The 26,904-nt window shown below is 37.3% G+C and overlaps 1 protein-coding gene across 4 annotated transcripts in view; it reads right to left on the bottom strand.

Moving 5' to 3' along the window:
* OTOG (otogelin) overlaps nt 1-26,904 on the bottom strand; it is a 95,412-nt gene that overhangs the window by 36,675 nt on the left and 31,833 nt on the right. For all 4 annotated transcript variants that reach the window (XM_042038669.1, XM_042038670.1, XM_042038672.1 and 1 more), the window contains exons 22-33: nt 25,258-25,301; nt 23,958-24,111; nt 14,848-14,955; nt 10,621-10,759; nt 10,232-10,366; nt 9,007-9,153; nt 8,262-8,381; nt 7,301-7,417; nt 6,277-6,433; nt 5,232-5,258; nt 2,325-2,492; nt 45-323 (exon numbers count right to left, since the gene is read on the bottom strand). In XM_042038669.1, coding sequence (XP_041894603.1) covers nt 45-323; nt 2,325-2,492; nt 5,232-5,258; nt 6,277-6,433; nt 7,301-7,417; nt 8,262-8,381; nt 9,007-9,153; nt 10,232-10,366; nt 10,621-10,759; nt 14,848-14,955; nt 23,958-24,111; nt 25,258-25,301 — 1,595 coding nt within the window. The remainder of the gene's footprint in view (nt 1-44; nt 324-2,324; nt 2,493-5,231; nt 5,259-6,276; nt 6,434-7,300; nt 7,418-8,261; nt 8,382-9,006; nt 9,154-10,231; nt 10,367-10,620; nt 10,760-14,847; nt 14,956-23,957; nt 24,112-25,257; nt 25,302-26,904) is intronic.

Genomic DNA, 26,904 nt, shown 5'->3' with positions numbered 1-26,904 from the left:
AGGGAGAAAACTGCTGTTCATAAAATTCAAGTATAATTACCTACCTACAAGTTTAAAAAGGGTGGACAGTCTGAACTCCTCTGAATGATGGTACTTCAAAAGCTCAACTGAAGAGGCTGAAATGTGGATGAAGTATCCTGGTTTTGCAAACGACTCAAAGGAACTGTATCCTGAAAGCCACGTATTCTTGTGAATGACAAATGTAGATCTGTTGTGAAAATCTTCCGATTTTTTCCATTTAGAAAGAACAAGAGTATTATTGGAAACCAGCTGAAGAAAATAATTTGGTCTCTCGGCTGTTTCAAATGAAATCAAGTTGGAATCTGAACAAAGAAAACAGAAGAAAGCCCACAGAGCTCATTTACTTGCTGATATATGCATAATAAACTAGGTTCATTCTGACGTACCACTACTGATACTAGTAGCATAAGGAGTGAAAACTGACTTTGGCCTCACCAGTGAAAACAGCCTGAATCTTGTAAGAAAACACACTATGTATGGATTGCAGAGTGCTAGACTGTGATGATTATTTAGTTTTCTAAATACTCTACAGATTCCAACAGGAATACAAAGAGATTAAGACATTTGCCCACACCAGGATAAAGGAATATAGTCCTGCAGTCAAGCAGAACTTAATTTACTGTCTTTACTAAGCCATTTATTTAATGAAAACTTTAATTCCATCTAACTAGCTTTAAAAGTAACATTTGCAATCAGGAATTGATAGCTTAAAAGCTCAACCTTTCATTAAAAATAAATTTAAAAATTGTATTTTGCATTCAGCTCTCTAGCTCTCCCTCTAAGAACGTTACAGCAAAGTCTTTTTTCTGGCTAATGTTCCCTCATGATACCCTACCCTGCAGTACTTCTGATTTCAAGCAGCCTCTGTACAGCCAATTGCAGGGCATCAGATCTTGAGCCTGTTACAGGCATCTGTTGCTCACAGAATTACTTCATCCTCTTTTGCTGTAAACTCTGCTATTCTCTTGAAAACAGCCATTAATCTACTGTAAAATCAAGTAACCCCCCAGGACCGGGTAGCATTTCTTTAAAAAAAAAAAAATGCGCAGAAAACAAATGATCTCTATTAAAAGGATATATTATCACATTCTGGTGTAACACTTCTGGAAGACCACCTTGTTTTCTGAGGTTTTTCAGTTAATCTGAAAAGCCCAGCAGTACCAGTGAATGCCTTTTTATGAATTGTCTGTTGCAAGTAGCTCTTTGATAAGTAAAAAAGGACAGTCAGTGTGACTTTTAACACCTGCTCTACAGCCAGTCAGTGCATTAACGCCCCAAACTCTCCATTATCCAGGAATTGCCTGAAACTGGTAAGATATGCATTTTGCTGAGGTTCCAGAGAAGCAAGAATGTCGAGTTCCTCATGACCAAATGATGAAATGCCATTTACTCAAACTGGACCATAAGGTGCAAGTTCTGTTTGCCAGGTGAAATTCTGAGCAAGAGATTTTTATAGGGGAATAGAACAGTAGGACTGACCTTCCCTTTCCAAACATACATTGAACGCAATGTACAAGTGCCTCAAAACTATGACTAATAAAAGAAATCTGTCCCTAGCTATTCTGTTACAGGAGCTCTTGTGTCAGTTCTACGGACAGCAGTATTAGTAATCAAATGCTTATCATTTTTTTAAGTGACCCATATCCCTCCTTTGATTACACCTTCTGGCTGTCCAAAGAGCTGATCACGGGGCTGTGGTCAGTAAAACTACTGATACCCAAGTGCTCTGTGGGCATTAAAGTTGTGTATGCAGACAACTTCAGCATTTAATTAATGTCACAAATGCTGGATATACACTCTTGTAGGCCACCTGCTCACGTCTGAAGGTACGCAACACATCCTTCATCTGCTGAAGAAGCCACGTGTTCCTTCAGGGGAAACTTAAATTGGTTCGCAGCCCCCACCCTTACAGAGCTCAATTAGTGCCAAAGGGCATCTCTGTGCACGTGGGCAGACAATCAGTGATGATGGCAGAGCCAGGGAAAGTAAGGAACACTTTTGTTGCAGTATTTCTCTCCCATTCTTCCCCAGAAGATATGTAAAGAGAGAAACACACATGGAGCACTGGGCTGCAATACCAGTTTGGTGCTTCCAAAGGCTGGGGGGTGGGAAGGCAGTTGCTTTTCAACTGTTTACAAAGCTACAATCTAACTAAAACCCACCAAAGGAAATTTTGGCAGACTTTAAAATGCATATTCAGCTGACAGATAGATAAAAGATATTTTTTCATCCAGGTCTATTCTTAAAAACAAGGGCAGAGTTTGCTCTGTCTTATTTAAGATGCTAGGTTATTGTGACTTTACCATGTGCTTTGGGTTTATAAAGTCCTGAAGTCAGCATAAAGCTCACTACTTGTCCAGGAACAATATCATCTTCTTTCACTGGGAAAACAACACCATCCACCAATTTTGCTGCTATTACAAATTTTCCATCCAAATAGCTGACCAGTTTGTATGGGCCTTTTCCCAGAGCTGTGGAGAAAAAAATCAATTATTTTTCAAGTCAAGTGTCACAAATGCTTGAGCTCTAAACATTAGGGCACAGCACATAAAGAACACATCTCACCACTCTGAAAATAGATCTAGGTGCCATGCACTAAACTCAAATGAAAACCAAAACAATCTTTTTCAGAAAATACCTGTTCTGGAAACTGTCAGGAATACCTGCACTCAACTTTCAAGATTGATGATGAGCTTCTTCTTTTCCCTCCCTCTCATCTGCTTTGGTTTCATAATCACGTCATTGAAATGGTTATTTGATTCAGAAGTAAACAGTGTGTCTGTAAGATCACCCCACGATCCTTCTAAACTATTTATTTGTATGGCTGAACTGATTGTACACTTCTTACTACTCTTTAAAACCTATTTTATTAATGTCCAAAGCATGAGGCATTTTGCAGGGAATAAATTTTGTTGTCAACAAGCATCAAAACACTTCTTGAACAGTGAAGATACAAACGTAACCACTGTGAAGTAAGACAGGAAGAAATTAGGATCATAAGCAAAGAATGGTCATGTTTTACCTATAAGTAAGAAAAGCCAAAAACATGCAAAGTTATTTCACAAACCTAAAAAGCCATACCTTCTCATTTAGATCAAACTTCACTGGAGAAAAATATTTTAGAGATTATTTTTAAGGGTTTGAAACCATTTTTGTTAAGTTCTCTGTTAAAATCAGGCATTTAATGCCACATCTGAGCAGTTCACCTCATTACCATTTTACCCACAAGCCAGGACATGGCAAGCATACATCTGAGATAACTTCCCAACTGATAGCTGCCATTAATAGCACTGACCCTTAAAAATCTGTTCCAGCTGGTTGAAAGTCTGGACTGCAATTTGCAGCCTGCCTTCACATTCTGGTTCTCCAAAATCTAAAAATTTATTAAGAGTTTTGAAATCCTAAGGATGCTGTATTACAACTAGAGCTTTAGAGCCTAATGGCATGAAAAGGTAGCCAATTAGCACACATGTCCATGCCCACCTAAACATGCACAATGATACCTCTTTACCTTCAGTGCAGGGAGTTGAAAAAACACTTTTAAATTTCTACTTAAAACATACAGTGTTCTGGAAATATCCTAATATGTTTAAGTCTCCCATCTCAGGCCCATCCAACAGTTGAGAGACCACAGACACCAGCTGAGGATTTCCCTTGACCGAAGACAAAAGGCTTCTGCTCCTAGTGGGACTGGAAGTATTTCACTCTGGATTCATCACAAAGTTACATAAAGAAAGCCTCTTTCTGGTCTAAGACAATTTCTTAACCTTCCTGTCTCCAAAACAAACTAATTCTGGGTCATCCTTCTGTAAGTTATGTAGACAAGAAAATCTTCAGCATGGAGATGATTTTTCCCCCCACTGGAAGCTTTGAAATATCATGTGTTGAATACTGATGAGCTGGATTAGCAAACAATACAAAAATACAAAGTAAGAAGTATACAATAACTACGTTTATTGCAAAGCTGGTCACATGCACAAATCTCCACTATTTCCACGAATTTCTGTCAGTGAGAGTTCAGTAACAAGGATTATAACACACTTTAAAAGTATGTGTTACCGTCTAGCTTTGCTTTCACCACAGATGTTAGAAGCACTGCACTTTCAGTCTGTTGTAACTGCACTAAGATTGTCTAATATCAGACTGTATTTCTTTTATGAAACAAACCAAAAAGAAAACTTAAAAACTTCAATCACCTCTTATATTCAACTATCCTTTATTTAAGTTAATTTAAAGTCTTAAACAGCAATTTAGATAAAATTCCCATGCATTAGTGATTTGACCCCACTCAATCTTTTCAGGAGTCAGTGTACGAGAAAAGGCAAATTTCTTGGGCTTGGCGCAGTGCACAAGTCTCTCCCAATTTGAACTTGGTCCCTTTCAGAAACCTTTCCAGGAGTGAGCTGCTACAACATCCAACAGAAGACCAAAATACTCCACACACCATGTGGATAGAGAGGCTTCTACATGAGCTTGATAAAAAGGGTTATAGCATAAATAGCAGGAGCCCTGACCCTTCCTCACACCAGGCTGGCTTGTGTGCCACATCTAACTGTTCAGACGCTCACGGGGGAATTTGGAAATAATCTGGATATGGATTCCAAGGCTAACACAGCACTACAGCACCCAGTGCAGGTTCAAGGTATGCTCTAGCACCTTGTGCAAGGTTTGCACCCCTCGCTGACAGCCACTGTAACACAGCAGCAATGCTGCCTGCTCAGGAACTTGAGGCTAGGTCAGACAGACCTAAAAGGAGTGTTATTCCCCATCTGGGGACAAAAAGTTGTCATAGCTTAACAGCTACCTCCCTCTGGAGGCTGCACATGAGCCTGTGAGTGATTTAACATGGCCACTGGGGTCTGCTCAGCTTTGAACTGCACTGCAAGTTCTTAAGCAAGAAGTGCCACTAGCACTTTTCGGGTGATATTCTATCAATTACTTAATGATTTAATTGTTTAATCATCATCCATCACTGCAAAGAAAATTTGTCAGATACGTGTCCTTGGGAAAGGTCCAGGAATAAAAATATTATTAAATTAAAAGTCTTTGAAAAAGCAAAATAAAGCAGAAAAACAATCTTGGCTGGCTAAACAACATCTCATTCATAAACATTTTCACTAACACAATTATTTTTATACAAAGATTCTAAGACTTAAATTAAAAAACCCCCAAGATTCTACTGACATTTTGTCACTTCCTTTAGGACTTACCTTTGTTGAAATATTCACAATCATAAGCTAAAATAAGAAAAAGAAAAAAAAATGCATTTACAGGCATTCTACAGATAAAGAGGTTTTCTATTCCCCCTTATGATTAAGATGTGAGCCAAATGCTTGGCCAGATCAGTTCATACACGAACATGTATTAAAAAAATATTGCCAAATATTTACTGTACTTTAGATAAAATACTAATTTAAACTACACAGATTTACAGAAAGCATTGCTTCCCAGCAGGAAATAACTAAGCTTATATATCTACAGTTGTCTTTTTGTGACCTCTAGTGGTTATGACTGAGCTTCACATTAAAACACACCTTTCCTATCGAAAGTTAAAGAGTAACCCCCTCACCCTGTGGCCAGTTTGCTGTGTGACCCTCAGCAAGCTGCATAGTCTCTGTGCAACTGCAAAGTTAAAACAATGCTTGTTCCCTTCCATTCTTTGCATTTCCCCCTCTTTTATCACATCTTTGGGGAAATGACAGCCTCCTGTTAGGCATTTCCACTAGGTATTACAAAAAAGGGCCTCAGATTTTTTCAATAAATTCTAAGAATTGTTGGAGCAGGATACTAAGGTAATGACTATGCCCTGCTTAAAAACCTACTTGTTTTTTTTTTCCAGAAGACCTTTATACTTCACACTTGCTCTGGGGGCTCTAATAAGGCACCCATGTTTCCTAGACCTTATTAAGGAGTAAAGTCCTCCTGAAGATGGAGATCACTTGAGCTGTTAACTTTGCACCTTTAGTTTGAGGGATGCATGCTGTACCCTTATATAGACTTCCCATGATTTTTCCTTTCACGTCATAGGACAAGGGATTAAAAGTAGAAAAGCGCCCACTCATGAACACAGAAAAAGCACATAATCCATCCAGACCAGAATGAAATTGGAGTGAGAGGCACCAACTCATCTTCCTATCAGTGAGGCTTAGATTCAGCTCATGGCCCCAGGTAACCTGGTGTGAGTGATTTTTCAGGTCTGGCTCTCATGAACGCTGGCAGTGGCAGCCCTTGGCAATGCTGGTTAAACAAACTTACGACACACTCTGGGAGACCTCCAGTCTACAGCAACTCCATGCTGGCAGCACTGATGGGCATATGCTGACACACTTGTGCAGAAACACTCACAGTCACCACCTTGGTTACAACCACAAGTATCTGTCAAGCAGTTGGAGTAAAACCAGGTGACATCAATCTGGAAATGAAATATCACTTATCAAAAATACTCCTGTAGAAACTGCCAACCAACACCTCGACACAAAGGCTCTTTCAAAAGGCAATTTATCAAACTTTGAAGTATTAAAGATTTCACTTTCAATGCCTCCTGAAAGATGAGAAAAAATGTTCATTGGAACGCACCATAAAATCTTGTCCAGCACTTAGCAACACAATGAAATCAATGATCCATTAAGAACAGGCACATTAAGATATTGATGGCAGCTTCTGTTTTGTACAGTTTTGTAATATTTAAGCCCTAATAAACAGCAAAAAACCTTATGAAATAAAAGACTAAAGTGATCACAAACCAGTAAAACTCAGAAATTTTAAGAAAGTCACACACACATAAATTTTAAGTAATCGAAGTAGATGGAAAACTCTTTTCATTTGTGAACTGCTTCATTTTCATGCGAGCAGTTCATATTCTCTTCATATTAGACAATTTCACACAAGAATTTGTCATTTTCCCTTACAGTATTTTCAAGTTTGTCTGAAGTGACAAAATTTCACAGAAAACTGTCAATGCTAATTTGCTTATTGAAATGTTACACATTTTACAGGGATTTACATTTGAGTAAATTTTCTAGGAATGAGTTCTTCCCATCTGACACTATTTAGTACATTTATTTATATATGCATGAAAAATGAGTGCCATAAAACACTCGTGATGAAAAGCAAGCAAGTGGTTATGCTTACACAAATAATGCTTGTGATTAAAAAGAAAATATCCCAAATTGGGTGTATTTTTTATGCATTAATTACAAAGTGCTTCATGATGAAGAGTGGCATTTCTCTCTAGTGATATGTTTATTTTCACTTGTTTCTAAACAGGACCACAACTCACCACTGGGTGGCAAGCTTCAAATGCTTCACTTAGCAGTATCCCACATTCCTTCTTGGCAAATGGCTCTCTAAGGGGGTTCAAACTGCATGGATTTCGAATGTCAGAGCTGTCAACACACTAAGCCAGAACACAAAATGAAGGTGAGAAACTTTCTTCATAACCCCTTTGTGTTTGAAATTGCAAAGCATATTTTTGTGCTTTTAATTTTTTTAGGGAGATGTAAAATGTGAAAAAAGTGTATCATTTATGAAACTAAAGCAGGACTAAGATATAGAATTAAAACATGATGCTAATGAAAAAGAAAGGAAAATAACAATTTGAAGAAATATTTCACTGGTCTGAAAGCAGCACAAAAACACACATGTACAGGTAGGTCTGTTCAGAGGTGCCACACAGTTCCAACCTACAGTCCTTACACCTGAACAGTCTCACCCAAATAACAAAGATCACTCACACAACGTGCATCAGGAGCATCAGAAATCAGATCTTTTTACTCTAACTACTATGAAGGTACATTTCTATGAACACCACTAGAAACATTACAGTAAAAAAAGTTCAATTTCTAACTTTACAGCATATGGAAATATTTTTTTTTCTTTCTATTGCTATGATTGCACAGTTAAATGTTTCCCAGCTATGAAAGATCAGCTAATCTGACAACACAAGTGAACCCACAATTCTTCCATTATGCACAATACTACTTTTACTGTTCAAACGTCTTCAAAAACATTCAGACTATTTTACAGCATTTTTCTCTACTCTGTAGCACTCTGCAGCAACAGAAGGTGCTTTTCCTTAACAGATTATGAACCACTTTAAGAACCACTGATATTGTCATTGCTGCTGACTGGTACTTCCAGGAATGAATTTCTGATTTCATTCGAGAATAATTTTATGATGTAACAGCAAAAAATCTACCAGCAAAATATACTAGCAAGCATATTCTTCTTTTGCCATGTACCTCTACAGCTGTCCAGCTGTTTCCAAACTCTTGTGGGTTTGTTAATTCAAAGTTGTCTGGAGTCCTGAGTTCATTTACTGTCTTCAAATCAAAATTTCCACATAATCCAGTCAATTCTCCCTGAGAAAAAAATTATATGTATATACACACAGACAAATATATATATACAGATATATAAAAATGTATTTTCACAAGACAAAATACTATCAGCCATGACCATTTTCAAAACTTGCATCTTCAGCTGTTTAATTATAAATTTGTTATTTTTTGATCTTTTCTTTTTTTCAGCCAAATTTCAGTCAAAACAGTTTAGCTTTTTGTAGTAATAAAGCTATGGAGAGTATTTTATTTTGGCAATGCCAGCATTAGCCCCTTTCAACTATGTATCCCCAAGCCTTTGAGAAAGGAGCTGATCTTTTGTTCAGAGAAGGGAGCTGTTAGCCAATTACAGGCCTTTTTTTTATGCCTCAGCAAAATAACACCTGCTTCAGTCACATAAGGAGTACGTAATGAAGGAGACCTTTGGCCCAAAGATATTCGTCTCTGTTGTTACAGAAGTTATACAGTAAAGAGTAATTAAAAAAAGATAAATGAGAATATTTTAATTAACAAGGTAGCTGAACGCTTTTTAATTGATTTCTGACACGGTCTATTCTCTGAATAATTATGTCTTATTTAACATAAATACCTCTTTTTACATAAATACCTCAAAGAAATGGCAATAAGAGTGTTGACTTTCACCTACCTGCCATTGATGACCCATCTGGACATGAACTGTTGTTCTCTGATCCCAAAGAATGGTGATATGCTCATCAGGAAAATGAACAACAGTGAAAAATCCAGCTTTCCATAACTGCATTTTTTGTAAGCCATCGATGTAACTAGATAAGCTCTGTTCAAAATAAAACAAGGGAGCTTATAATGGAAGTAAGATCATCAAAAAATGTTCACTTGACAGGAAATTAAACACCTAAATAAAATTAACAATGTAGTTCTCAGACTTGAGTCCAAAAACAAACAGAAGGCCACAGAGGGAGAAAGGCTTAAGCAAAAGGGGGCTGGATTTTAAATGTGAACTGTACTGTATTTTTTATGTTTTTCCAATTTGAAAAGTTTATTTTATATCAAACTTACAGGATGGGTAATGGAGGGAAGATTAGAATGTTAATGATTCATCTGGGAGGTAGATGAGGTTCCTCGTTATGATTTTCACTTAGTTATAAGTAATTCTGTCTCAGTCACATGACTTTTTTGAGTATGGATAGGTAAAAAATATGCATGAAGCAGCCTCTGGAAATAAGGAATTGTCTAACTATGTCCCTAGATTACAATCTTATTTACATAAAGCATTTTTCTCTCAGTCCACTAGCAATCAGATTGCAACTTAGCTGTAGCGTGGACTAAGATGTCTGGTTTAACTACTCAATACCTCCAACTTCCTTTCTATAGTCACTCTCTAAACTGTAAATAGTAGTACTTACACTAAAATTACTAATATGTTAAAATATTAAATGTTTACAGAATAGAGTTTGCAGTTTGGCCAAAACAAAAATGAAATTCAAGGCTGTAGAAGATATACCACGGGCTGTAATTTGTTGGGGTTTTTTAACTGTATAGAAATATTCCTCCTATACATTCCAGACCTGGCTAAGCTCTTAGTACAAGTGGAATTAACACCAAAACTCCCACTGACTTCAGAACACCTGTATTTCTCCTCAGATTTTAAACAGGAATTAAGTCTAAACAAAGAGCTACAATTATCTCATCTAACATTTTTGTTAAATATAGGTAAGATTTTGTTTAAGGTTTCCATTGAACAATCCAGATGTGATCAGCATTCACAGTAAAGATATTTACACCTCTGCTACTGAAGTGGCACAATAAGTTTTTGGTTATGAAAAGAAGAAACACCCAGAGAAGTACATCTGCTGCTTTTTGATCAGCAGTAAAAACTGCTTACTGAAACTTACTGGATTTCCAGTTTCATCATCAAATACTAAAAAAGATTTTCCAACATTAATGAAAATGTTTTTTCTGCAAATGATTCCAGTACTAAAGCAGTCAATATTCTCTACAATGACAGACAGACTGGTTGAAGAAATACCCTGAAGGAAAAAAAAAAAAAGAAATGTCCATTTTTAAATATGCTAATATAAATAAGCATATTGTTACATAGTTTTGTTAGCAGAAACCTCAGTGTATGTTTATGTCATGCAGGATTCAAAATCTAAACAACACCAAAAATGTAAAAACAGCATGCAGGACTCAGTAAAATGTGCAGATAGGAAGTAAGTACAATGGTAGATTTTAACAGGCAGTTTTAAACCCAGTTTTAGAGAGAATTTATGAAAAATCTCACCTTAACTAGGTAAACCTTACAAGTTCCAACAAAGTCAAAGGTGAGTCCATCGAAGGTCTTGTAGTGCCGGTCCCCATACGCCGTGCACATGGATGGGCAAGGCTGGAAGGTGCACTGAAAGGATCCATGCTGGCAAATGCTGAAAAATGTATGACCAATAATGGTAATATCAGCTGCAAGCCCAGACAAATGATTACAGCTATTGCACTGAGAAGCAAAAAAACAAAAGCCGTGCAGCTGTGAGGAGTGTGGACAGAAGTGTTTTGAAATGCTGGCTACAAGCAACAGACATTCTCTGGGGAAAAAAGTGTACACATTGAACTCATACAGTCTATGTTTCTTCTCCATTAGAATGTAAAGGCTCCAGAGTGTATAAAAACCACAATAGGACACAAAAATCCAGAAAAACCCAACAACACAAAACCCTCCAAACCAACACAATACAATTTATTCTCTAGTGGCACACCAACAACATGCTACAAGGAAAGAGCCTTCTTTTTCAGCTTTTCACCTAACATTTGTTTCTACACAAGCTGAATGAGAGTCAACAAGTAGCATGCCCTGTTACTAGAATCTTTATCCATTCTCTGCTTGAATGAGAATTTCAGAGCTAGATAAAGCAAACATTTCAGTAGCATCATGTTGGTGCTGAAGTTACTTAAAGGAACCATGCTGTCGGACTTAACTCTTTTTCCAGGTATCATCTGGATATTCCTACATATCACTGCCCTCAAACCCTAGCCTGATAGTTTAGGAGCTTCCAGAACAGTTCAAGTTCTCTCTATGGCCACCTTAAACATAAAAGGGCTTTCACCACACATGTACTAAGTGACTGTTCAGACCTTGCTGAATTCCCTTTGCAGCATAAGAGGTTTTGCAAGCATTGGATATTATGCCTCCTTCTGAATCACCCTCTTGCAATCTAAAGAACGTTTTCAGAAATGACGAAAGTTTTAAAAATAATGGATAGAATTTAATTTCCTGCATCCACAAGCAATTATTCAAATGTTATTTCTATGTTCCCAAATGACCCAGACACGTAAAATTCCCTTGATAAAGACAAGAAAGCTGGTGCCGTGGCATAGCTTTAGAACAGGTATCTTTATAAATGTAGGTTAAACTAAATAGAGCATGAGATAGAATTTTGGTACATGCCTAAATTGACTTTTGAAAAGAAATTATTTTTAATTTCCTTGTTAAATGAATGCTGCACATTTTACAATTAAAGTCTTAATCTGACTTACAGAAATACTGGATAAATCTCTAACATTTGACATCTCACGTACTAAAGCAGCAAGCAGTATGAAGTTTTTTCTCAGTATATAAATTTTTGTCAGTGTAACATTTCCTTTGTATTTCTATCACAGTGTTAGTACACCACTGTTTTCAAAAGGGCAGCAAATATCTAAAAAATCTAGGTAGCCCCAACTACTGGTAGCATCAGGTTCCTTCCAGTTCACTTAGCAAATAACTTGCACCAACATGAAGCCATTGTCCAGATTTTCCAAGACTCCACTTATCCCATCACTGATTTACTCCACTGCTCGCATTTTGCATCACTACATGCATCAATATACTAAGCACATGGCTAAAATAAGTTAAAGATACAACATGTGAGAAGTATTCGCTGTATCAAAGCACAAGGAGATGGCAGTAGGACCTGCACAGCTAACTTCAGTCACCTCAGAGCAGTACCTAAGAAAGGAACCTCATCAAGTTGAGGGAAAGAGAGGCCAACAGAAGAAATTTTATTTGGACTGGAAGACTAAGCACTGCTTCTCATGTTCTCCTGAGACACTAGGTTTTAGTTTCACTCTTGGCCTATTCAAATCCTTCTCCATATGCTGATCTCATAAGGGCCTGTGCAGAAACATTTCTTAACATGTAAAGACTAGGGAGTTCCTTTGCATAGTTTCTTTTTTTCAGGACTCTTAACACATTTATAGTCAGAAGGATTAAGAAGTACACAAATGTCTTCAAAACACCAGGCTTGTTTCACACTAAGCGAACATTTAGTTATCTAGAGAGCCCTGTTGGAAAAGCAGAACTACCAGCATATTCTAAACTTCAAATAGCTTTTTTAAAAAGAAGTCTTTGTTAAAGAATACAGGAGGCCCAATTCAGCAGCCCACAGTGACCAGCAGTTGCTCAATGGTCTCAGCATGATGACAGCAGACCAGCACATCTACCTGCACGACCCATCTTACCTTGCACGGCACCCCACCAAAACGTTGCTCTGATACCCTCAGCGTTAGAACCTTTTGTGTTTCATGTTGCCACTACACGCTTAATATTTCGGGCACTTGCACAGAAAACCAAACTTGGGGGAACCTAGAACTACAGGTCAGTCAGACCCCAGAGCTTGGGCTGACAGGTCCTGTCAGTTCACAGGTAGTTTTGTGGACTTAAGAAATTATTTTGTTTGTCACGTTACTGTTCAGTAGAAAAATCAGATGAATATTTATTTTGTTAGCACTACATCAGATATGAGTAAGATGATATTTATCATCAATGTACAGTAATTCCATGCACTAACCCTGCTATACAGTAACTTCTATGAGTGCCTAAATGGGTTTGTTTGCACAAAAGCACTCTCATGCTTTGCACATTTCCCTTAACATACCAGATACACAGTCCTGCATGAACACACAGCAGACTCAGAGATTCTATATGCTTTGTATCAAGCAGAGCTTGTTGCAGACTCCCTTCTATTAGCAGACAGCTGATCGCCAAAAAGCCATTATCACTTAAATCTGTCTTTGCTTCTGGACATGGAAGACTACAAAAGGCATGACAACCTTAAGGATTTGTACATTAATTAATGAGCCTGGCCTCAGGAAAAAAAAAAGTGAGAGAAGGCTAAATATCCAGTGGTTTTCTGCCTGCACTGCTGCTGCCTTTGGTGAAGTCTCATACAGATTGAATGGGATATATTAATTCTCTCTGAATGCAAGCAATCCCACACCAGGTCCACATGGAGAGGCCTTTGGAAACAAGGGGGTGAATAACCCGGGTCGCTTTACCTGCCTGCCCAGTGGAGATGGCTTGTAAGTCGCTTCACCAGTCGACCAAAGGGCTACAAATCTCTTCTAGAGCAGCTACTGAGGACCTGACGAGAGGCAGAGGAAGGCAGTCAGCACAAGGCTGGACACTGGGGCACGACATCCAGACAAGGCAGAGCCTGGTGCTGACTGGACGAGCCTTCCCTGGGCTAGGCTACCCTGAGCTGTGCAGGCCAGGAGCAGCAGCCCACCAGGGGACACCAGTTAAATGCTCCTGGTAAGCTACAAGAAGGGCACAAGAGGAGGGAACTGCTCTGCTGAGAATCTGGAGGCTACACCACTGCCACAGCATCTTGGTTCTTGGCAGTAGAGCTGATTTTTCTGAGGCTCTGGTAAGACAAGTAGCACTGCTTGGTGCCAGCTCACAACATCCAGAGGTTAGAGAGGAAAACAGGCAGGGACCAGCAAGAAACAAGCCTGTTTCAGGATCAGGTAGGTGGGGTATATTTTCACACTCCTGTGAAGCTTATTAAAATGGCAGTAAATCACATCCCACTGAGAGTGCTCGAGGAAACCTGGCAGGGTACATGCAGCACTTACAACACTGGCTACTAAAAGCAGTAGGTTTCTGAGTATGTTTAAATGATCCTATCAACCCTTGCCTATTGCAATTCTCCCTCTGAAAGCTGATTGATTCATCAATTATCCACATATGCAATATCAGCAATCAATTTGTCTGTTTCTTTGCTCAGTACATGATGTTGCTCAGTACTCCCCTTAATTTAACATAATAGTGGGTGCATACTTATGGACACAGAGTTATGTTCTGGTCTCTAGACTGCTCAGATTCAATGCTAAGTATGAAAATGAGTAAGTAAAAAGCTTTAAAAAATGTCACTCAGGTGTAATACTTAAGGGATTTTACTTTGGGAATACTAGCCATGACCTTGAAAATAAAAGAAAAAAAATCATGCTCTAAATCAAGATTTTTAAAAACTAAGAAGATCCTGAACAGCTCTTACTTTGTTATGTAAAGCTCTTTAAATCAACAACAAAATCGAAATCAATTTTAATAGCTCTTTGAAGAAATGTAAACATGAAGTCAAAGTAGATGATTTACCATGATCTGCTGTGAAATTCATGATCAAAACACGTGAAGGAAAAACAAGCAACCTAAAAACACACAACAAAAATGAAATAATCACTTAAATAGCTCTCCACTTACCATGTATGACAGGAAGAAACTACTTTGTCACCTGGAAAATACTCCTTTCCTTTCCATGAGCATGGACATTCATCTGCATCCAAGCACATATCCCCATGTTTCACAAGACTGTCAAAAAAGAACAGAAAATACACAATCAGCAGCAGTATAGCTGGAATCCTGGTATACAAAAATATTTTCCTAAACTTAAAATTACTACCACCTTTGAAACCCAAATAATATTTAAAGTCTTCTGAAACCAAAAAGGCACAATTTTATAGTAATTGGGTCGGAGCAATTTGGTGTCTTCCTTTCACAGGTACCTGAATATTTTACCCTTACTAAGTGCCAGCACTTCAGGCACTAAGCCTTTAATCACCAACCGTGTGAAGATTGACTCGTTAATATACAAATTTTAAGGTCAGTGAAACTAAGAATTTCAAGAAATCCTCTCAATTTCACCAGATTTCTTATAACTCAGCCAATTGCAATTAACTGAAGCCAAGAGATAACCCATGAGATGTGGGAGCCATCACAGCCCTTTGTTCTTGTTGTATGTACTCCTACTATCCAAAACTAGTGGCATATTTAGTCTAAGGACTTTTAAATGAGGATTTCCTCCTGACCTCTTCTTTTCTTTCCCTTCCCTGATTTAGAGATTTGCTGTAGTTATGCCACTTGCTCTGTGAATAACTTAATCAATATCAGAAGTGCTATCCTGGCTGCATGAAATTATTATATTAATTATTTATATTTATTTCTGCATGACAGGCACCTTCACACAAGCAATTACAAACATACTCAATTTTATTGGCAGAAGTATCCTCACAGTCTTCAAGGAAGATTTTCATGATAACAGAGCTAACCATATGCATAGCTATTCATAGTTCAAGACTAATGCTATGAATTTGTGCTCACACACAACTCCTAGAGAATCAGATAAAAATGGAAAACTGTTTTAAAAAAAATAAAGTGAAAAAGATTACTTTAATAGAGACAGAACAGAGGAATTCTTGCCCAGCAAGACTAAATAGAGTAACTAGTCCTAACTTTAAAGGAAAGCATTTGTGGTTTTTTGATAATATTCAGAAAATCTGAAATTAGACAAAGAGAGATAGATAGAGATCTCAAGCCGATTCTACAAATAAATATCAGGAGATATACCAGAAGTATTGAGTTATTTTATTAAATTAGATATCATTTTACTGAGCCCGGGAAAGATGCATTTCCTCCAAAAAGTGATTCATTTTTTTTACAAATATTGTAATGCTATTGGACAGGCAAAGTGTTACCAATATGGGACCTGAGGATCCAATAACAGATAGAACAGCTGTGATGACAAACCAATCTCTCAAATGAAAGTTGTAAAACATGAACTCTTGACAAGCTGCAGCAGTGTCTTTCACTCCAACAGCTGCAGCTCCAAGTTGTTTTGATCCTATCCAGGATCCCATTCTGTACAACACAAGAATCCAGAGCAACTAGCATGCCAGTTCCATAGTAAAAAGATTCCTTACAGGCACCATGCAGTCTATGATTATCCTTGTTTCTAACGTTTGAAATGCATTTGTATTGAAAAATAAACATTTGTATTGAAATGCATTTGTATTGAAAAATACCTCCTAAAATGGTACTGTCAAGAAGATAATATTTTTTCTTCTTCAAGATAAATTTGTTTGGAATCCCAGCACATCTCTGTAGTAATACAATATTAAACCTGTTAGGAACACAGGAAAATCTGTATATTGTTCCTGATGTTTAGCACTGTAATTTGGGCAAGATACAGCGCCGTGGGCAAGACATGATGGCTGTGAGGCACAGCCATGACAAACAGGGTGACAATACTGTTTTGTTTCCCTGCTATCCAAAAGGAAACATTTCATCATTGAATTTATCACAGCACATTTTATTTGCTTGTATTAATGAGCTGGTAATTGGTATTCGACAAATTATATTGTACAAATTTGTAATTTGCATTTGACTTAGACTCTTCTTCAGTGTGTTATTTATCAGACAAATTCACAGCTCTCTGAGGCTTATGAATGGGAACATGCAGAACATCATAAACCCTCCTTCCCCACTAAACTGAAAAACTGTAATTTTCCTCCAGGGTAGGTGAAGTGTTCTTTGTAATCCATACTTATTTCAAGCATTGTGTCACTTGGAGACAATCAGCTGTGAGAAATTCCCACTGGTTTAAAGCTGCTCAGAACTGAACAGGGCACATTCAGACACAGAGATCACACTGACAAGGTAACACTAAATGCAGTTTTTTCCTCACATTATTACGCTGGATTAAAAAAAAAAAAAAGTGATAACAGCTTTCTCTCTTGCAAAGCCAAGAAAATGGATAGATTTCAATGATCTAAGAATTTGCCACAAATACCCTACAGAGAGGCCTTGCACAGCTCCTCTTTGAAGTATCAGACATTTTTCTTGATGCTTATACTTACTGTCCAGCTCACAATGAACTGGAAAGACAAGGACAACTATCCTGCTTCACCCTGCTGAACATGCACTTTCATTATTATCTCATTATTAGCTAAAGCTTTCTGCATTCACACACACAGAAATATGTAAACAGTCTTGGTAAAGGCACCATTAGAAGTAATATGTCACCTGTCAATCACCAAACACTTCCTTGCTTCTGCAAAACTCACAAACCTGGACCAAAACATTAGGAAAAAAAAAAAAAAAAATCTTTCCCCTCTTCAGCAGAGGAGTTTTCAACAAGTTGTATATTGGACAGGCTCCTTCCCCTCTCTTCTGCAACAGTCTGACATCAACTGATTTATGCAGCCACGTAATATTTTTGCCACAACTACAAATTTGCTCTCTGAGGGTTTCACAGATCTTCCTACAAAGGTCTGTAATAAGAGTTTAGGGGAAGAGAGCATTTCTAATCCCAGAATTCCACTGCCACCCATGACTTTCTAACCAGAAAACAAGACAGATTTTGAGAAAAAAATCCCATGTTGGTAACATTACTGTAGCACCTAATGCCTTCACTACAGTTCACTCACTGTCTAGACAAGGAAGAGTTAATATATTCCTGCTGACTGTTTTCTTTCTTGTTTGGGGAGCTCCTTGCAACCTCTTCTTCCTTTTTCTCCTGGTTTATTATACCAAAATATTAAGTAATTTTGCAATATGCTTGGAAGATTTTCATTATTCTCACTTTACATTTCCATCCTTCTGTGTTAACAAATGATTTCGATGCTTTAACTGAGATAGTCAGTTTTTTTGCAGCTTCACCCTGGATTGGAAACCCCCCCTGCCACCAGCACCAGAATTTCAGAAAGTAACTCTGAACATAATAGAAGCCTCCTTTTGAACTAAGTGACAGAGTTTCATATGTCTCTTCTTAAAGACAAGTCAGAAAGCAGAAGGTAATATGAACATGTGCTCAAGAATCTCAATGAAGCTGGTGAAGTTTTACTGTCAATTAATACAAGTACAGAAAAAAAAATTAGAGATTTATTTGCAGCTGGTATAAACTACAAAATAAAAGACCAAAAGGGTTTGTAAGTATTGCAAGAAGAAATAAGGAACTCTAAAATATATCAAGGAAAGTTGCAAGTTGGCAAAGCAGAAGACGATGGAAAAGAACTGGGTTGTCTTGCAATGGCACTGCAATAGATGTTTTCTTTGGAAATGAGCTCCTGCACCTTTAGCACACTGTGTCTATAGCCATCAGAAATAGAAACCAGCATAAAATCCAGTGTGGATAAATATTAGTTCCTGAAACATTCCAAATACAAAGACTACATCAACATTCATGTAAGAGGATTGTATTTTCCTGAGGAAATAGTCAAGGGCATAGCCATGATGTTATGTATCCCCACAGGGGTTAATCCTTATTTGCCTGGAAAACATTTAAGTCTTCTTTACAGACCTCTGCAAAACTCTGCCTAAATCAGAAGCAAAAGACTAAAAATACTTAGCCTGATAGCAGCAGCAGGGCCATCCAGAAATGAGAGGTTTGGACAGAACACAGCTTTTATTTTCATGCTAATAATAATAGTAAATTCTGAGCTTAAACTGAGGAGCAGTAGGTCTTCTGAAAAATGACATTAAATACACACCAAAAGCACAAGACTTTGATTTAATCTAAGGAGACTTATTTTAAGCTGTAACATGGTCAATGTAATTGCACCCATAAAGATTGATTTTCTAAAAATATTTGAAACTCATCTGTATTCTTCCCCCATTAATAGGTTTGTTTGTCCATAGGCACATTTATAAGATGACAACATACATTGTTTTCTTTCTGAAAATTAGAAAGGGATGAATTTTCTTTTTCTTTTAATAAAACCTTCCAAAAATGTGTTTAAGCCCCTTATGTGTAATTTGATACATACCACAGAAATACAGTGATAATTTAGAAATTTTTGTAAGGAAAATCTGGCATTATATTCCTTAGTTATGAAACTTCATTACAATTACTGGATACTACAGCTTTGAATTTACTATCTCTTCCTTGATCTATTTTATGAGAGCAGTAAGTCATGAAAGAAAAGCAACAGACAAAAATTCTTATTATATTAAATTTCCTCAAATTTAGTAGAGTCCAGTTTTAGCCCAAAAGACATTCTTCTGTCATAAATAACAACAGTTATCTCCAGGGTGTGGGGGTGGGAGAAAGAAGGTCTGGTTTTGTTTTTCCTAAACAAAAAAAAAAAAAAAATTATCAGACATTTGGCTTAAAACAGTGGCTCACATAGCTATGAACAACTAAACATACAGTGCAAGGAAAAAAGAAAACTTCAATACAATTGCCTTGTGCTCCTGAGGTTCAAACGGACTCAGGTCGTTTATAAAAATAAATACATATGCTTGGGAAAATGGAGCACACTGTGTTCTTAGTTATTTTAGAATGGTGTTGCTTTCTTTTTAAGGTCAGTGTGTTGACACTCTATAAAATATTGAGTTGGGTATTGGATGTTGCTGAGCTGTGAGAAATTAAGTGACCTGGACACAGAGATAACCACTACTAGCAGCCAGCTGAGAATTAACTTTTTATTCCCTTGCAGTACTAACATTGAGTGCAAATTTTAAAAAGTCACTGAAACAAGGAGAAAATTACAGCCAGTTTTATAAGCATGACTAGGAAGACAAGTCTGGTCATGATTTAAAGTCCAAAAAAAGTTAATTATTTGATTAACTAAAGTTTCCAAATACTGCAAAGTTAGCAGACACTCCCAGATTCAGGTTAATTGTATAGTGGTTGGTTTAATTAACATAGCTTTATAGAGGGAACAAAACCATAAAAAGCAAAAAATTAGGAAGATCTAATAGGCAGATGTAACAAAAGCAATAGAAAACATTACTATTTGCATCTGGGACAATATGTATTTCAAGCTATTGACATAACTCTCAGAATTTGTATTTATTATTCATATTTAGGGACTGGAAGGCCTTGGTTTTTCAGCAAAATTGAATTAATATAAAATAGACATGGAAATTGCTAAATATTTCAGTTAATGGAAATATGAATGGATAACATGATCTAAAATAAATATCGACATAAACAATTTGACTGATTCAGTCCAAATAAAAGTACCTGTCTTCAAAAAATCTGACAGCTTAGAGTCTAGAGTCTAAGCGCTAGACTTTAAGTCTAAGCTCAGCTTAGAGTCATAGAACTATTTAGGTGGGAATAGACCTCTAACATAATTAACTCCAACCATTATAATACTCCCACAAAACTATATATATTGCAAATACAGTATAAATTTTGCACTGTACACTCTATACAGCATAGATCAGTTAAATCCAACTCATGCTGCAGTCAAAGGGTAGCATCCTGTCAGTGGGGGAAGCGAGAAAACACAATTCCTTCAGGAAAGTGACTGCTTTTCTTGACAGCAGCACCAAGAGCAGGCTGTAAGCAACAGTGAACAGAAGCTGTTTCAGAGATCATTACTGGTCTGACTGGAGACCATGGAAAACCAATGGAATAGGGACAGGCACAAACCAGCATATGTCCATTTGGAGCAAACATGTCACACAGCATGCAAAAATGTAGGAAGATACTACTGGCTTTTCCCCTCCTTTTCCTTTACTCTGTCTTTTCTCCTTGTTTCTTCTGCACTCTGATTAAAGATTCTGTCTCCCTGCCAAATCATGCACATTTGGTACAGTTAAGGAGGGAAAAATCATTCGATTCATAGAAAGACAGAAGCAGCAAATGTAATTCAAATATTGTACTTGAAAAATTATGCACTGAGAGAGTATTACTTAGTTTTTTGAAATGCAAAATAGAAATACAGAAAGTTTCCATTTAAATGGTGACAGATGAAAACCAGTAAGAAAAAACATAAATAAAGTCTTAAAAATTACTTAATATGTCAGGCAAAGTAGTGTGAACCAACATTAAGAAAGCAAGCTTGAAGAGAATTAATATTTTATTTCAACAGCTTCTAAAATAGATGGAAAGTATGTCATTAATTTTTGTGCCTTAAGAACCGTAACCTATAGAATGATCTCCTGCAAATTTAGATATTTACTTAAGCATGTTTACTTGCATTTGATTTACTCACTGCAGAGTAAAAAGAATGAAGCACAGCTGTGCTATAAGCACAAAAAAGAAGGAATGCTAGAAGTAGTGAATTATTTGAAAGAATATTTCAGACTCCAGACATTAGAAAAACAGACTGCAAAACAAAAATACTGCCCCCTTGAAATCTTAAGGGCACCTTCTGTGAAAACAGGTTCTTTCCTTCCCTTTTTGTTAAGTACCTTTTGGGGTATCACTGAGGAATAATCACACCACTAAACAGATCAGAAAGGTCCTTCCTCCTGAAAAAACACAGCTTCCTATACAGGTTTCTGAGTTGTGACATATTTGCTTTACCTCACTCACTTTTTAAATTAGTTTACCTAAATCAATTAATCAAACACATTAAATTGATTTCATTACTACTTAAATCAGCTTAGCTTGCATGTAATGAATCAAGATAAACTGATGCAAGATCTCAAAGAGGAACAAAAGCATGAATAAAGGAATGAAACTTCTAATTTCAGGTAAAGGACTAATGCTAAGATCAAAGAAATTCCATGGCAGTTTTACCCTTTTAAAGTGGACAACGTCAGCTCAGTTTTCCATTTCACCAGTAAGAACTGATAGCTGAGAAAGGGGATTTCGAAGTTGCACAAATCCACAGTGCATTTGAATCCTGCACTGCTTGAACTGACATGAACACAGGAGGAGGTATTGTGTAAAGCTAATGGTATTTCACCCATTTTTCTCTTCCAAAAATTTAATTAAAATTTTTTCATAACTGTACTGTACTGATTCTGACTCTGTGTTCAATCTGCAGCATGAATCATTGTAGCGTGAATTCACTGACTGACCTAAAACATTAGGGCTCTTCAGATCCAGCTTCTATCCAAAAAGCAACTCTTAGCAAAATTCCTTCATCATTAAATTCAGTATCTAAATAAAAAAACCCTGCATAGTTAATACATAGCATAAGTCTCTCACTTTTCCAGAAGGACACCAAAAAACCACAAACCTTTAAGATCATCTTAATTTTTCCTAAAGCAACCTCAAATAAAAATATAACAATATAAGTAATATAGCACCCCTAGAGATGAATATTTAAAATATCAGTGTTGACAAGTTTGTAAGTGACTTTAATTTCTACTTCATCAGTACAGAATGACATTCCTAGTTCAAACTCTAGGCTTTAACACTGTTTCCTAATTCCACCTCAAGCAGCACTGAGGGCAAAATTCTGGAACACCAAAAAGCCTTTCCCGTCACACCTCCTCAAAAAAAAAACCTAAACCCCAAAACAAATAAACAACCCCAAACAAAAAACCCAAAACAAACAAACAAAACACCAAGAAACCAAAACCATATAATTTTGTGTTAGTATCTCTACAGGCAATGTACAGCCATAGGAGAACAGAATTCAGTTTGCCAAAGTTACAGTGAAGACAAAACTTCTTTATTTTGTATTTTTGTCTCTAGGAAATCATAACACTTTGCCCCTTATAACCATAAAACCATATTATCAGAGCTTTGGGATCACCAACACTTGACACTGAGTCTTCCAATGCTAGAAAAAAATGTAGTTGCTTAAATTGCAGACCTAAATTTCACCAGGAAGCAGGAGAGATCACAAGCTCAGAGGTTATGCACAGCAAAATAGCAGAGAATAAAATGCTTATATGATCTGAGTTGCCAGCCATACAGTGCTGCTGAAGGTAGCTTTGACATATGTCAGCCTGGTGCAAGAGGGTGAATTTTTGCAATTCTGAAAATATCTACCTTAGCACTGCACTTTTTCACAACGGTACCACACTGTGAGTTCAACTAATTACAGGTTCCATTTCGTGTGAATCATTTGACATTTCATGCTTCTGAGTATTAAAAGTAAAATCCCCAAATCCTGAGTAGCAATATTTTATCATGAGATAGAAATAACTATACATCACTCAGTATGAGTGCACAGACTTCAACTGAGCTACTTCAACACAGTTCGAATGAGGCTCTGGCTTTTACCCTTTGTTTTAAGGAGGCTCTCAAGGTATAAACAATAATTTCAGAATTATAACACTAAAATCTCCAGGCTAAGTGCTTAAGAAACTAAATCCCATCAAGGCTGGCATAACTTAAACACATTATTGTTATTTCTATATTCAAAATTATCTCAACAATACAGTGCTTGATTCCACAACAGCTCATCTGTACATTATCAGCATAAATCCCCAGGACTTAAGAGATCCTTTTGAGGGAAAAAATACTGAAAATTATGCCTACGAATAAATAAACTTGTCTCCTTCAGCCAAATATTAAAATAAGAGGTTAGATATTTGAAAAAAAATCTAGATAAACACAATTCTGCTGTAACACACAGATTGAATCAAATTATTTCATTGCCATTTCTACGTTCTCGTTATTTTGATCATATTATTATGAGGTATTTAACTCCACTTGTCTCTTGGTTTAGCATTTGTTATGATTTCAAGAGGCAGTACCATGGTATAAGCCTTCACAAGTTTGATGCTCACCCTTTGGTATCTCAAATTCTCCAAGCAGAATTCTACTGTAGAAATCCTCAACAGAATTAATTACTCAGTCATGTTTGTGCACCAAAAGATGTAACTCTATCCGTACTCACCCAGGTGGGCAGACACAACCTGACACACAAGGAAGGTGTGCTGAGAAAGTGAGGTTTAGCAGCTGATTCTCACAAGTCCTCTCTCTGCTGAGCTCAGGATCCACTTGTGGATTACTGCAGTTAATAAAAATCTGTCCAACCGGGCAGCTGTGTGCTGGGGGAGAAAATGGACAAATGCTTTAAGTCTTTGTACCTGAAATTTTGTATTCTGTAAATAATGTGTGCAATGAGGGTTTGTAACACAGAAATATAACATCCAGCAATGCTAGTAACATTCAGTGGCCTCTCCTGTACATAGTTAATTCCATAGAAACCTATATTTCTCATACAAAATACTGAAAAGAATATATTCCTTTAGTAAGGGACATGACTTTCTAAACTGTTAATCAGGAATTGGTTCTCCAAAACAGAAATGTACTACCAACAGAGAAACAAAAATCAAGAGAAAGTAAAAAAATGTCAAGAGAAGATCTGAGACCTATATTTCACTTGCCCTGCTGAAGCCACTGACTGTGAACAAAGCAACCCTATTGTACTGTTACTTTTGGGCTGCACTGAGCATACTGTGTACACAAAAAGTAGTGTCAGTGTTTTGAATTGGTTTTGGTCAGTTGCTGGGGTTTGCTGCTTACTTAATTTTTTGTTAAGGAGAGAGGTTCTGGAAAAATTGTGAAAATCAGTCAAAGCACCACCTTCAAGTGCATGGGAAACAGATTCCTAGCCAAGGAGTTGGCAATTCCAAGATGGAAACCTCAAATAAATGTCTTTCTCGCTGACATGAGAATCATAACACGAGCATGTACTGTAATACTTCATGCCATATGAAATCCACTGTAGTAGGAAAAGCAGTTGATTCATTGCCTTGCAAAATATGACAAAATAATTTTTTTCATATTTCTATTAGTCAGGGTTTCTGGAGGGAAAGAAAACGTATCTGTGAAAAATTACTGGCTGTGTTCAGTTTGTACACTCATATTATTTGGGGCAAAGCTAACCTTTGTCTGCCCTTCTGAAGGTCTGCTGTTTATCCTGCAGCTAAGCTTACCTACATTAGCAATCTAAAAAAATAATATTTTAAAGTACTGGGGAAAAAAATTTGCTCTGATTTAACAGTATTTTGAACATTTAGGCTGCTACAAAGCAGGAGTGTTACTTTCAATCACACAAATATATAATTATGGATCTCCTGAAGTTAATTTGTACACATTACACTGTCTTCTAGTTCAGACAAGAGGTTCCACAGAGATTGGAGGAAATGTATTCATTGGACTTGAAGTATCTTTTCCCTCTCTTCACTCACCTATTATGTTGTTATTACAGTTCATTACTCCATCCCTGCAATGGCTGCAATGGAAATACACAAAGACATAGTGAGAGCCAGGAAGATCTAAAACATTAATACATTCTATTTAGTAATGCAGGAAAAAATCAATACAAAATAATTTTGCAAATGTTTGCACTGAACACTATAACTGTGGATAAAGTGCTCATTGCCTTAACACATGAAGAACATTAGTTAAAATTATGCATAAAGCAAAAGCTTGATTACAAATTAAAATGCATGGGCTGACAAAAAAATATGTACAGGAATATACCCCTATACTGCTCCCCAACACACATTTCCCCTCCATGAAACAATTCAAAACTGCATAAAACCCAATCCTAACAAGATACTGTGTGCAGGGAAGCACTGAGAAACCTAACACTGTCTGCTCCTTTCTAATTAGAGCCAAAATAGTCCAGTACTTTTCTAAAATGGTAGCAGCTCCTATTGCAACTCATTGTCAGGAAAAACTAGCCATGCTGGCTTAGTTTCAGGTCCTGGTCTTCACTAGAGAAGCAGAGTCCATGAAATCCAGCACTGTTTTCCCATTCTTTTGCAAAGGCTAAGGCATCCCCAGGACTCCTACGGCTACTCAGCAGAGTCAGAATCAAATTCTGTATGTGCTACACCCTCTCTGTGAACACATTAGACCCCAAAGCCCTGCAGGAAAAGTGCTCAAGGAATGAACAGTATCACTCAGGCAAGAAGAAAAGGAGTACCAAAGGCAACTGAGAGGGAGGCAACTCAAATATGGATATAATATCAATGAAATATTTTAAAGAACTGCTCAAAAGCAACAGAGCAGAAAAGCTATTCCTTAGAAAAACATGAGAAGAAATTCCAGTTTGAAAGTGGGAAGTTCCAAAGAAGAAGCAACTGAGAGGAAAAAGGACATGGACAATATATTAAAGATCATAATTTTTTTCCAATAAAAACAAAGTGACAGATAAAACAACTTCAACACACAGTGGTTTTTTTTCCATTTCATCCACACATGTATTCCTACATGACCCCTAATGTATCACCTAGCACAAGGCAATTGTCAGGAGCTGACAGTCTGTACCTCTGCATTTGAAAGCCACTACTCCCAACAGATCTATATACAGCCTTATTAAAACACCTCAAGTAAAAATCATGTCTAAATTGGAGACACAGATCTCTAATTCTGTCTTAAGTTCTAGTAGTTATAAACCAGTAGATTTTATTTTTATTAACACATTGACACGAAACATAAGCTGCCTGATTGTTGGGGTTTTAGTTTAGTCTTAGTTTTTTTCCTGTTAAAGGAATTTTCTCCCATATGCATGTTGCTAGGGGACAAATAGCTGTACTTAAGAAAGACAAAAAGGGGAGTGGGGCGGGCCTGGCTACTCCTTTGTCTACACCTGGGTGTGGGGTCAGTTCGCTCTGAGCGTCCGGAGAGAGGAGCTGCAGAGAAAGGAGCTGCTGCTTCTTTCTTTTTTGGCCGTTCTTTCTTCCTGCTGGAAACAACGCCGGGACCCCAAAAGCCGCTTTCCCTGCCCTGCTGGAGACCGAGCTGTGGCTGCCCTGCCCCGCTGCTGCTTCGAGCTTTCGCTACGCTGTAGCCCTGCTCGCCCTGCCTGCCTGGGCGTCCGTGGGGTT

This window comes from Corvus kubaryi, unplaced genomic scaffold (assembly GCF_017639235.1).
Source record: "Corvus kubaryi isolate FWS band 111438036 unplaced genomic scaffold, C.kubaryi_AGA036_p1.0 37392, whole genome shotgun sequence".
NCBI lineage: Eukaryota > Metazoa > Chordata > Aves > Passeriformes > Corvidae > Corvus > Corvus kubaryi.
The sequence above is the reverse complement of the archived record's forward strand: the minus strand, read 5'-3'. Positions and strand labels throughout refer to the sequence as shown.